Source organism: Chenopodium quinoa, unplaced genomic scaffold, assembly GCF_001683475.1.
Source record: "Chenopodium quinoa cultivar QQ74 unplaced genomic scaffold, ASM168347v1, whole genome shotgun sequence".
Taxonomy (NCBI): Eukaryota; Viridiplantae; Streptophyta; class Magnoliopsida; order Caryophyllales; family Amaranthaceae; genus Chenopodium; species Chenopodium quinoa.
The window spans coordinates 1775860-1789405 of NW_018743977.1; the positions used below are offsets into that span (position 1 = coordinate 1775860).

The 13546-nt window shown below is 34.7% G+C and overlaps 1 protein-coding gene and 1 pseudogene across 3 annotated transcripts; both read right to left on the reverse strand.

The window, feature by feature from the left end:
- Positions 1-3865: 3865 nt before the first annotated feature.
- Positions 3866-9719, reverse strand: LOC110689731 (pentatricopeptide repeat-containing protein At4g20090-like). 3 transcript variants are annotated; one of them, XM_021866515.1, is made up of 4 exons: positions 7386-9719; positions 5940-6157; positions 5591-5644; positions 3866-4488 (listed from the first exon to the last, which is right to left on the reverse strand). In XM_021866515.1, exon 1 carries the CDS (start codon positions 9353-9355, stop codon positions 7394-7396), a length of 1962 nt encoding a protein of 653 aa, XP_021722207.1. In that variant the 5' UTR covers positions 9356-9719; the 3' UTR covers positions 3866-4488; positions 5591-5644; positions 5940-6157; positions 7386-7393. The 3 variants fall into 3 exon arrangements, with proteins under 3 accessions (XP_021722207.1, XP_021722206.1, XP_021722205.1); XM_021866514.1 differs by having other exon boundaries at positions 5065-5644; XM_021866513.1 differs by having other exon boundaries at positions 4992-5644.
- Positions 9720-10553: 834 nt separating this feature from the next.
- Positions 10554-12964, reverse strand: LOC110689864 (annotated as a pseudogene).
- Positions 12965-13546: the final 582 nt, after the last annotated feature.

Below are 13546 nucleotides of genomic sequence, written 5' to 3' on the forward strand. Positions count from 1 at the left end.
TATGTATTTTTAATTAATCTCATCATTTTAACCAAAAAAAAAAAAAAAGTCGTTAGAAGTTCTCTTCATTTGAAATAAGATGTTCTCTCATTTTATAAAGGTCTTGTTAGGTTTATCTAATTTGATTAATTTCGCTCCACCGTATAGATTTGACTAAATTTTACAGTATTTTTACACTAATACACAAGGAAAAACATTATCAAGTAAAATCGGGTTACATTCAAATTGTCTCAATTAAAAAATGTATTTTCATTATCTATATTATAGGTAATTTTCATTATCAATCTACATTAGTTTTAAAACCTTAATTTTGATATAATTTTGAAATATATATGTTAAAGAGAATAAGCTCTAGAACTACTTGAGATTGAATAGCTCGAACTTTTCATTGTTACATTGTTACTTGAACTTTTCAAATAGTTGGGTTGAATCCTTAACTCTAACATAGGAGTAAAATTTAAACACGTCAACAAATACTATATGAGCTAAAATCATGATTTTTTTTTCCTTTCTTACAAAATAGTTGAGTCAGGCACTTATTTAGATTCGTGTCTCCATCCATCCACACTACAAACTACAATTTGTCCATTCCTCTTTTCATTTATATGTCACCACTGAAAAACCAATTATTATATGGTACTTACCAAATTCAACTTATTAGAAATTGCAGGTAATTAAGATATATAAATCTGTCATTGTTAGGTTGGGTTGCATGCTACGTATGTATGTATAACTTCTGTCTGACTCTTTAAAGAGATGATGAATGCCAAGGTTTATAATTTTGTCAGGTAGCAACTTAATTAGCTAGCTAGGGTTCCCACCACATGTGGAACTAAAACTAGGGATACCACAAATATATTTTATAATATTATGTACCAATCATTTGGTTGTCCTACTATAAGGAAGCATTAATTTACTCACTAAAGATAATTAGCAACTTGTTTTTATTTTTATGCATTTCACCCATCTTTCAAATTAAGTCAATTCTTCTTTTTTTGTTTTAATTATTATCCAAAGAAACTTGGATAAATAATGTTTTTATTTTTTTTAATTGGATATATTCTATACTAGTTATTGATTGGTTCTGATTGCTTGTATTAGGATCCAAAGAAACTTGGATGTATAATAATAGAATTATATGTATACATTTGAATTGTAGATAGATAATCTATACTTATATTAGTCTATGTACTTCTTTGCTTAGTTATGTACCCTACCCTCAGTGATCATCAGCAAGCAACTGGTATTTTTATAAAATGTTTTTAATCATATACTTCGGATGTTATGTTTTATTCTTTTCTATTTTATTTCGTAATTAGGTTAATTGGTTTTAAATCTTGTATGTATTACCTAACCGACTTGTTTGTTCAGGGGTATATGGGAAAGAGATAGGAATTTGTAATCCACCTTGTCCACATGGTCCATATCACGGGGATGTCTACTGTGTCATTTTTCAAAAAAATGACACCATAACATGATGATATGTCATGTTATGATTGATCAATTTTTGATTTATTTTTAAAATCCTAAATGTATTATAAATGTATGTATAATTGTAAATACATGTGTTTTTTTTAAAGAATACATAATTTTAGTTTTTTAAAATCTATTTTTATCTTTTTAAAATCATTTTCGAAAATTAAATTATAATTAAATTTAGAAAATAAAAAATTCATCATTGTTCTTCATTCATGATCTTAATTAACCACCCCCAAAATCTTGTATAATCTATTCGGAACTCAGACCAAAATTCCCGCCAAAATTCTGTCCAAAGATCGGATTTATCGGTTTCGAATATGCTTCCATGATCCGTATACAAATTTCGTTTTAGGGTTCGATTGATAATTTTGATTTATGTAAAAATCAAGTTGTTTGATAGTTTTGAGGATAAAATTAGCCTTAGGAGCATGTATTATGATGATTTAAAACATAGATCTTTCATTTTTTATAGGAAAAATTGTTAAGAATAATCCCAATTTTGCTCTATCCGCTCAAAATAATCCGAACTTACGATTATTTTTAGATAATCCCAACTTTATACACTATCCGCCCAAAACAGTCCCATCCGATCATTCAATTTGCTATTACAGGTTACTGGACACGTGTCATTCTACGATAGGTTTAAAATAATAAAAAAAACAGAAAAAGAGAAGAAAAAAAAAAAAAAAAACACCAGCCTCTTCAACCAAGCCACCCGCATTGCCGAGCCCAACCACCTGACTCCCAAGCGCCGGCCGTCGGCCAGACACTTTCCCCCTTCCCCGGCGCCGGCGCCGCCCTGACATAATTAAACCACTATTTCCTCACCCCAAACATCATCCCCTCACCCCAAAACATCTGTTATTGAAACTCAGATGTGCTAAGCCAAGCAATAGTCATGACAACCTATGGCGCTGCCATTTGGTAATTAATTATTCTTGATTTTATGATAAATTAATTTTCTTGCTCATGGTGGTGGAACAGGCTAGTAATTTGGTTCTCTGTTGTGTAATTATTGTTGGCTATAATTGCTTTAATGGCTATTTTTTAAGGACATTTCGTGGTATTTTGGGGTGAGGGGTTGGTGGTTTAATTAAGTGGAAGGGAGAGGGCTCAGGCGGGAGAAGGTTACGGATGGCGCCGACCGTGGGTAGCTCGGCCCGGCGCCGGCAAGGGGAGGGGGACAGAGGTGGCGCCTGCCGGAGGGGATGGCCCGGGTCGTGCGGGGGATTTATTTTTTACCAATCACGTGGTGACACGTGTGCATTAAACCATTAAAAAAAAATTTACCTGTTTAATAGGTCACCGATCACCCGGGACTGTTTTGAGCAGATGAAGTATAAAGTTGGGATTATTAAAAAATAATCGAAAGTTGGGATTATTTTGGGTGGATGAAGCAAAGTTGAGATTATTCTTGGCAACTTTTCCTTTTTTTTAACGATCAATGGATAACGAGGGTGTGCTCTGCGATTTAGAGTTCATTTTTTTTTTCGCAGACCTGTTTGATCCAAAATCGAGATTTGCTATTTTTGTAATCTGTTTATGGTTAGGTAATTACCTGTATTTATTTAGGTCATTACCTAAAAAAATTAGTTTTAATTACAAACAAATTATATAAAACAAAAATGAGATTGTAAAATGAGATTTTTTTAATGAACAAAAACCTAAAATCAAAAACTGCAAAAAACGAAACGCAAAAACACAATTGATATACGAATTTTAATCCCGATTTAAAGCTGAATTTGAGAATTTATCAACAATTAACAATGATTTTGGGAATGGGTGGCTAATCTATGACATGAATGAAGAACATTGATGAACAATGATGAACAATTTTAATTTTGGGGTTTTTAATTATAATTATAATTTCGAAAATTAATTTATAATTATGTATTTCTTAAAAAAATACATGTATTAAAAAGAATACATAAAAACAATACAATTGTAATACATCATGGACATTAAAAATAATTCAGAATGAAAATAAAAATACAAAATATGGGCCAATCAAATTTTACCACATTAACAAATTGCGGTGCCTTTTTTAAAGAATAACATTGTAGAATTTTCACCATATCACTTGTTTGTTTGGTGATCTATCTATTTTCTTTTGTAGGCATAGGGATAAATCACCGGTATGACCGCATCTAACTGAATTACCTTTTTAGTAGTCTCTTCACAAAACCTATATTATCTGGCTTTAAGTGCATCAAGGATGTTCTTTTGAGCCTTTCAAAAAAAAAAAAGGATGTTCTTTTGAACATTTACTTCAAATTTTGCTCATTTATATTTTCTTTGTAAACTGATTAATTATGTCTTGTCATTAACAACATACTTTGTATAATTAACCACAAAAATAAAAAAATCTAAAATTAAACGAGCCACAAAGCAGCAAAAACTTAAGCAGGAATAACATTAACTGGAAAAAAAACAAAAACCCTAGACTTGCTATAAATGTTGCCGTTGACAAGCCTTTGAGAAGATACAAGATAGTCTCCCAAATTGAGGGTTATTCATGTTCAATTTTCTTCTAATCTGAAATGTAAGATCTTCCAAAAAATGAAATAAAACCTTTACGAAGAGTATAAAATGATTTTACAAATGCATCACAAGTGAAACTCATGAGAATAAATACTATAAAAAACCCTTTTTGTTCCGATCCAGATATTGCGTCTCCGTTGCAACTTCAACACAAGTTACGCCAATTCACTATGGCTTCAATGTTTACAGCTTTACACTAACCATTTTCATTTGCAGATGAATGCGATGCCTGGCTGTATCCGTGAAATTCAGCTTCCATGCAAGTATATACTTGTATACAATAGCATCAGAAGGGTAAACTTTCTCAACATGTCCTGTAATGTTGATCATATGCAGCCAGACCATGTTGAACAGAAACTATTCTACACAACTTACATTATGTTTCCATGGAATTATTTTGAGCAGCTCTGCGTTGACTTCGTACAGGCCACTGAAGAACTAACAGTTCAGTTCCGAATTATCTGCCACCTGTAGAACAAAAAGTCAAGAGCCCCACTTCAACAATCCAAAGAAAAAATAGGAAGAGAAAGCAAGAAAAAATCTATCCATTGTTTCCCCTGTTGTGCCAAATAAATCTTTTTGGCACAAGGGAATTAATGACAGGTGAATATTGGGGCTCAGAAATAATCTAGGTGTGTAATTTCTTCCGTGTTACGACAAGGGAATTAATGAAAATACCAACTGAATATAGAGGACCAAATATACACCACCACGTTTCTGGTGCACATAGCAACAGACGTAAGCTCTGGTTTATGAATGCGTTGCAGTTTTATTAAACATTATTCTCGAAGTCATGGGTATAAACAGGGAATAATTTGAAGGATTTGTTGGTGATTGGTCAAAAGAAAAATAGAACCAAAAGTTTGAATTTAATAGCAAAATACACTTGCAGTCACTCGGCTACATAATATTTTACCACTTGACTTGAGCACCAACACTTCAGGTAAAGGAATTGCTTAGTAAACACATACCATAACATGGAATCCATAGAAGTTAAACCATTCATCAGCCTTTAGAAATCAGAAATATTTGGCACAACCTTACCTGTGAAGCAGGGATAAACACGCATCAACAGTAACACAGGTTGTTCCAACTAGATGGAAGGCTAGATTTCTGTATTAAGTAACATGGAAAAAATTAACATCAAGTATCATATATATAAATGCAATAAAGAACAAGTCTTTCTGCAACAAGATTCTCTATCATGTTAAGTTTTCAGACCTTCACAACATGTCCTCACTCCTCAGTCCTCCATATGCAATAATTTGCAGATTCTAAGGTCGGGAAAATCTGCATCTTGAAATCTATCTAGAATAACAGCAATAATTGCAACTTGCAAGTTATCACCAGAAATGAAATATAGCGCAGATTGAAGTTCAGGGTTGCCAATTTCATCATTTAAAATACAATGAACAGTATGTTTTCTATAGTAACCTAAGGCTCTATTGACAGAATAATACTCAAGATCTGACACCAACCATTCAGCTGGAAATTTCTTGTCATTGTTATTTCTGCAGAATGCCTAGAATGATTGCATAGTTGTGTATAATAAAAGTACACAGACACTCACCAAAGGTTGAAAATCAGCCTGAAAAATGAGAGCACCTCTAGCCTTCCAATGAAACTGGAAATAAAGAGCCAATAGGTAAAGGTGGTCAATAATACAATATTCATGGGACTTGGGATAAGTATACTCTGTTTGGTATAAATAACATTTGCAAAAAACCAGTGTAATTGATCTATTAAGTAAGTGAGCACATAAATACAGTTGGCATGAGAAATGAAAGTGAGCAGCTGCTGGCAGCATAATTTATCGCCAGAAAAATGGTTAATATTACAAATTGATGGAAGCCTCTTGTAGATCAAGTAAATTCAGGATCTTATACTTGATTAAGAAGGGGAAAGAATCCATATAATACCTCTAGATCAATGATCATTGAGGCCTAAATATCTCAGTCATATGATTACATCAGTGATGCGGTAACCGTCTAATGAGCAGCCACTAATAATCTGTGTTTCCAGATGAACCTGAAGCAACATGTACATGAAAATGTCCGTATTTCCTCTGAACTGATTCAAATAATCTGTCCAAAATTCAGCTGATGGACATTTTAATTAATCGATCAGCTACGAGAACCTACAAAACACAACATCAAAGCAAGATCAGAATCGTACAGCACAGACCTTTTGTATTAGAATTTGGAGAGGCTTCTTCTGAAGTTACATGTTAGAGAGAAACTTGGCGTGGCATGAGCATGTTGTCAAAAAAAGTTACATTCATCAGCCCAGAAGAAGACAATAAGATCAAATTTTAAAAAGTTCGGGAAGCACTTTGATTAGCTAATTAAAAAAAAAAAAAAAAAAAAAAAAGAGTAGATTAACAAACGATAGGCAAAACGCAAAAGAACAACATCCAAGCTAACTCATCTATGATCTAAAACCTAATTGCCAAAACATTCAGATTGTGTTTGTATGGTGGGAGATTACATCAAAAGGTGTTTGAAAAAATTGAACTGCTGCACTTCTTGAACACCTCTACTTATCATAAAAGCGATGAGCCACAACATCTACTTATCCCCACCATATTCCCGAAATCTAATTGACAGCAACTCTGTGACCTCTAAAGTCTAAACTCACCCCTAAACCAAACCTCACATCATCCTGTCCCCAAAATGTTGAGAAGAAGCTAATCCTATAGGAATAGACTTCCACCAGACCACCAGAAAATTAACCCAACAATCCCAAGAAAAAGATGTTTTAAACAATAATGCTTTGACAACTGCAAAATTGCTTCAGAAACACTAAATACCAAGGTAAACTCACTTTAATAATGTGATCGATACAAATATTTTACAAAGTCTGTTAACACATGTCATGACTGAAGCCTACAAATGATGGCTAGCTAGTGACAAAGATACTACTAAGCACATCAAATCATATTCTCTGAACTAGAGTTCACAATAATCCATAACCTGAGAAACTAATGAAAAGCATGATGCAGCATATTTAGCAGATTCTTTAAAGAAAAGTAAGTTGCAACTAGTCACATGGAGATAGAATTGTCTACATTCAGAAATCTCACAGCCTCTGCGGGACTAATACACAATGAATCAATGGCAATGCCTTTATGTTAGGCCAACACCAGCATGAGCATTTCTAAAGCAAAAAATTATTTTGCTAAGGACGTAGAGCATAGATGTTATTGGATCCTTAAAGAAGGTGGCAAATATTTTGAATAAGAATTGACCTTTTTTTTTTTTTTTTTTTGAAGCCAAGCAAAAGCATAGATATCTAGAGCAAATTATAGACTTAAAGAAGCCCCTGAAACAAAAGTAATTATGGTAGAAATCAAATCTAAGTCTCACCATTGCAGTCAGTGGAATAAGTTAATCCTACACTTGTCCAAAGTTGCTATAGTCTTCTTATATTTGCAACAGAGCAAAAGAACTCCTTTCCAGGTAGAAGCTTCAGGTGACAAATATTTCTGCAACATCAATTGCAGTATATTGGAAGCAGCTAAACCTCTCTGTCGTTGGCATAATCGTAAGACAAGCACATCAAGGAACTCTTTCCCATCTTGTGGTGGGTTCATCTTGTCTCTCAAAGCCCTCAAAAAAATGTCACAGGTGTATAGATCGGGATCACAACCTTGATCCAACATACCATTCAGAAGATCAATGGCCAGATATATTTGATTGCTGTTGCATAAACCATTAAACAGTATATTGTAAGTTACTACATCTGGCCGACAATCTATGCCTTGAAAAAGCATCTCATTAAAAACCTTCAACCCCTGATCAACCAAGCCAGCCTTGCAGAAGCCATGAATCAATGAGCTATAAGCAACAGTGTCGGGCTTCAACCCTCTACCCAACATATGTCTCCAAAATGCCATAGCCTCTGTAAGTTTCCCTTCCTCACACAAACCATTGATAAGCACACTATAACAAACCACATTATGAAAACAATCATTATCTTCCATTTCTTTCCAGACAAGAAGTGCCTCTCGGCTGTTACCTGTCTTAAAAAACCCTTTGATCAAGGAGCTATACGTAAAAGGATTAGGTTTAAGGCCCTTATGGATCATCTCAGATAAAACTTCTTTAGCATCATTAGGTCTTCCAACACGGCACAAACCATCAATCAAGACACTATAAAGGACAATATTTGGACTAATTCCTTTCCCTATCACATCCTTCCAAAGTCTCATTGCTTCTTCTGGCTTTCCTTCCTTAAACAACCCACTGAGAAGAGAGGAATAAACATACACATTAGCTCTGAATCCCCTCTCTTCCATAGAAAGCAATAATTCAGTTCCATCAACAGCTCTTCCTTGCTTAACAAGACCATTAACAAGAGTTCCATAAGTGATATCACTAGGCAGACACTTGTTTGATACCATGTGATTTAAGAGACTCATTGCTTTATCCAATTTTCCTACCGAACAAAGCCCATGAATAAGGGTGTTGTAAGTCACCACATTAGGATTACAACCTTTTAAGAGCATGTTCTCAACAAGTTTAGCAGCTCGAAGCATATTACCCTTCTTGCAAAGTCCATTGATCAGTACATTATATGTCATTGGAATGGGATAACACCCCTCTACCTGCATCTCATCCAACAACGAAACTGCTTCGTCAATTCTATCCATCTTGCACAACCCATCCATCAATGTGTTATAAGTAAAAGCATCGGGAACACATTGTTGAGTAGGAATTTCTCTAAACAATTCTACAGCCTTATCAACCTTTCCCATCTTGCACAAAGCTTTGATAACCAAATTATAAGTTAACACATTTGGGACAACATTCATACTTCCAACAACACTATCATGAAAGTTCAAGGCCTTTTCATACAAACCTACTCCAATAACAACAGTTAGAACAGAGTTAAATGATCGGACCGTCGGCTTACAATCGAATTCATTTACCATTCTTTCAAACAATTCCATGGCTTTTTCAGGCAAATTTGATTTCCCATAAGCCTTAAACACTATAATGAAATCCCTTTCCCTAAAAACCCGGCGTTCGCGTTTCATTCTATCAAATATATTCTCCAATGATCTAAAGTTACCTGAATTTGCATAATTTTCAATAAGAAGATAAAAGGTGGAATCACCCAATTGGTAAGAACCCATTCTCGGGGCCGAATCAAATATTTCTTTGATAATAACAGGTTCAATATCACTATCAATTTCATCCTCAAATTCTGATACATTTTGAGCTGGAATATCAGAAATGAAACAAGAAGAACGCAAAGAGTAATACACCAACTTACTTGGAATAAAAAATAATCTGGAATTGAGCAGCTTTAAGGCGAAACCAATGATGGGCATTACTCGCAAAAATCCAAATTATTGAAAACTTATTAGGGTTTATTCAGGATTTAAATTTGAAATCATTCCCCTTAAATTCATAAACCCTTGCTGCAAATGTGACAGAACAAAGGAAAGGGGTGAATTTGAAGGCGGCAATTTTTATCGGCGGCGGTTGGTGGGGCGGTGGATAGAAAACAGAGGGTGGCTTCACTTGGCGCAGGGTGAACTGTGGAGGAGGGGAAGAAGGTAAACTAATTTGGAGATTTAAGGGTGGTTTTGTAATTAGGCGAATATATACCTCCTCGATTTCTTTTTATTTGACACGTTTTGAATTTGGAAACTATTTAGATTTGTTATTTGGATTTCATTTTGTGATTTGGCGTTTGAGAATATATATATATATATATATATATATATATATATATATATATATATATATATATATATATGTAACTATGTAAGTTTATAAGGAGTCTTGTTAGATTCAACTCTAAGATTTATTTTTCGTAATTTTTTTTAGTGCATAGTAAATTAGTAATAATCATTGGAATTGAGTTGTGCTGGAGAAATTCTATCATTATATGTACTGGTACTTAATCAAGTGCTTAATTTATTTTTTATTGTATTTGATGCCTCTTAAGTTACAACAATGAACTAATGATGTACTCCATTTGTTTTCTTTTCATGTACTCACTTACTGTTGACTCTTGTTTGTAAAAAGGTGAGTAGGTTTGAGAAAAAATATTAAGTAAGATGGAGAGAGGATAAAAAGGTGAGTGGGGTTAAAAAAAGGGTAAATCAAATCGAGAGTGTGGGAAGTTAAGTCAGCTTACCCAAAATTATACGAAGTATAAAGTAAAAATAGGTAATCAAATAAAAACACCTCAAAACGGAATATGGGTATATATTTCGGTACTAAAAGGAACACCTTTTTGAAAGAATAATTGTTTATTGTTTCAATTCCCTTGTAGTTTGTTCTATTTCAAAAAAATTGCTGTTTTTGAAGTTGATGATTTTGGAAGGAAACTGATATGAGATTTGTAAAATTGTAAATAATGAACCCATGATAATTGGAGGTTCTAGTGTGCCTAGGTATTTTAACAACTTTTTTCCTATGAAGGCCCTTGAGCAAGTGATCTTATATGTTTTCAGATTAGAGCACAAGAAAGGCTTACATTGCAAGTTAGATTTGCTTAGAAGGCTATTGAATGCAGGTTTCAACTTCTGAAGAATAGCACATAATAAAACATGATCCAACAAACTTACATTGCATGTTAGAGTTACATAACAATATTGCAAGAACTAACATTGCATGTTATAGTTATTAACATAACAATATTGCAAGAACTAATGCCAATTTATCAACAGCTAAATATCTGAACTAGTACTCTAACAGCTAGTACACTAGAAATACATGATTCAACGGCCATGTTGAAGGACTGAATTTGAGCTAGACATGAGCCCGAGAGAGACAGTTCCAGATGATGATGGATATGAACCTGAATTTCCCCAAACCTCCCCAAAGTAAACTCCGCTTTCAGTGTCGTATTCAGATGGTATGTCAGGCAAAGTTGCACTTCCATCAAGAAACATAACAGCATGCCTCATTGTAGGCCTTTCTGCTGCCTTAGGATGCAAACAGAGAAGGCCTAACTTTAATATAAGCTCCATCTCTTTTTCTTGATAATTACCTTCCAATGTAGGATCACTTGCCATAAGAATGTTCCCCCTTTTCCAACAATCATAAGCCCAATCACTGAGGAAAAAGTCTTCTGCATCATTATCAGACTGCTTGTCTGTTGGCCTCCTCCCACAACCGACGTCAAGTAGAAACATTCCGAAAGCAAACACATCAGAACTGGTGGCAGGTTTTTGCGTTCTACTGACTTCAGGTGCAATGTATCCAATGGTTCCTATCACATGAGTGGTTCGAGGATCATTGTTGTGATCACAGAGTCTAGCCAGACCAAAGTCACCCAACCTCGTGTTCATCTCAGCATCTAACAGGACATTACTTGCCTTCACATCTCGGTGCAGGACAACTTGTTCCCACTCCTCATGAAGGTATAAAAGGGCAGAGGCCACCCCTTTAATGATGTTGAATCTCGAGGACCACATAAATTTGATTTACCATCCTTGTCAAGGAGGAACTTGTCTAGGCTTCCGTTTGGCATATACTCATAGACCAAAAGAAGCTCCCCCTTTCTTCTGCAGTAGCCTAGGAGCTGTACCAAGTTCCTATGCCTTAGCCTTCTCAAACTAGAGATCTCCGCAACAAATTCTTTCATCCCTTGTCTCGAATCATGGGAGACTCGTTTTACAGCAACTTGGCGATTTATTGCAGGTAATACACCCTTGTAGACCTTCCCAAAACCGCCAACTCCAAGAAGCTCGGAGTTTTTACAACCTTTTGTTGCTACATAAAGTTCCTTGTATGAATATCTATGAGGGGCGTATTCCTTTTCCCAAGGTTCAAGCAATTCTTCAAACTTTTTTCTCCAAATAAACCAAACAACCGCAACAATCATTACTAAAAATATCAAAAGTACAATAAGTAGAACTACAAAAATAATATGCTGGTTTTTTTTTTTTAATCTGATGTTTGATTTTTGGTAGTGATGGAAGCTTGGAAAGGTTTAAATCTTGCGCTTTCCCATTTTGATTCCAGCTCCACCCTAATATGTAATGACAATTTGCCGTAAGGCCAGTAGCAGAACTGAAGCCGACATACATGGAATGAAGGAGTATGCTAGAAAGATTGAGGTGCTTTGAAAGTAAACACTTGCTAGGCTTTGGATAACTTAATGGAGATAGTGTTACACTCAATAACATCTCAACCTCGTCGTATTCAATCCATACTTGCATTGGTTTGCCACTAGTAAGTAGTAAAGTTTTGTTCACCTTTTCCTTATCATAGTAGTATGCTGCTGAAGCAGCATCAACAGATTCGAGGCTATTGACATCAATCCCAACATGATTGCCATCAATGTCGTTAAAATAAGCATTTTGGACAGTATCTAACTCTACTGCTCCTATATGATTAGAAGAATTGCCATTAGTGGAAGGATTAAAGAGTCCTATGTACTCAGATGGAATAACGAAAATAATTCCATGGCCGGAATGGTTTGAAGGTCACAGGACGCGGGTAGAAAGCATGGGAAGTTTTGTGGAACGAGTAGTTAGTCATTCGGAGAAGACCATTTGGGAGGATAGTCGCGATCCCATCAACATGAAGTTTATTGATGGATCCTTGGAAACCATTGTAGATAAACTGTGTTTCATTTTGAGCTAAGGTATGTACAGCTAATATCAGAACAACTACAAGGATCATTGTTACTAACTCAAAATTCGGGATCAAATCATTAGATACATGAGATTGAAACAGTGTTTTCTCTTCTTCTTTGCACTAGATATCTGAATGATGAATTGAATACAGATGAATACAAATGAGTGATGCAAAATGTCTTAGATTGAATAGAGTCAATAGGCAAGTCGTTTGAAAAGTCATATTGATGTCCTATGTTATTAAAGATCAGTTGACATGACTTTGTAAATTTGTTGTGTACTACATACTATTCAACATCCACTTGATAATAATAATTTGTACCCTACTCCTAAGGGCAATTTATTGTTTGTCCAACAAACGTACTTGACTAAGAACATGCAAAGAATGGATCAAACTTTTTATCACAGAATGTACATGAATTATTCACCTTTTTTTTTTTTAACCGTTAAGACACTAAACAAAATTATCTAATATGAAAATTCAAATATTCGACCCGGTTTTTAGATTTCGGATCAAGTATTCGAAAAAATTCCAGGTTTTTGGTTTAGATACAAATCGTACTTTCCGAAATTTCAATCGATTCGAAAATCTAGGTATCCAAAGTTTTCGAATTAGATATTGTTCCGCATTTGATATCTGAAATTGCACATCTTACACAAGCATAGATTAAGTTGTTCGAATTAACATTACACCTCTAACTCATGGGAGAGTTGAAAGTTTGAAACATACAATTTCGTTCAACAAGGGTCTCCACGAAGGCTGGATGAGATGTCGCTTTGCACCAATAATTGTTCCTACAAAACAAGGGAGTGGTGGGCTTCCAAGCACCAGCTTATAGTTTTCGAATCCTGGAATGAGTTTGGATAATTATGTCAACGTTGTTTAGAGGAGAAACTTTGACATGGTTGCACAATGAACAAACA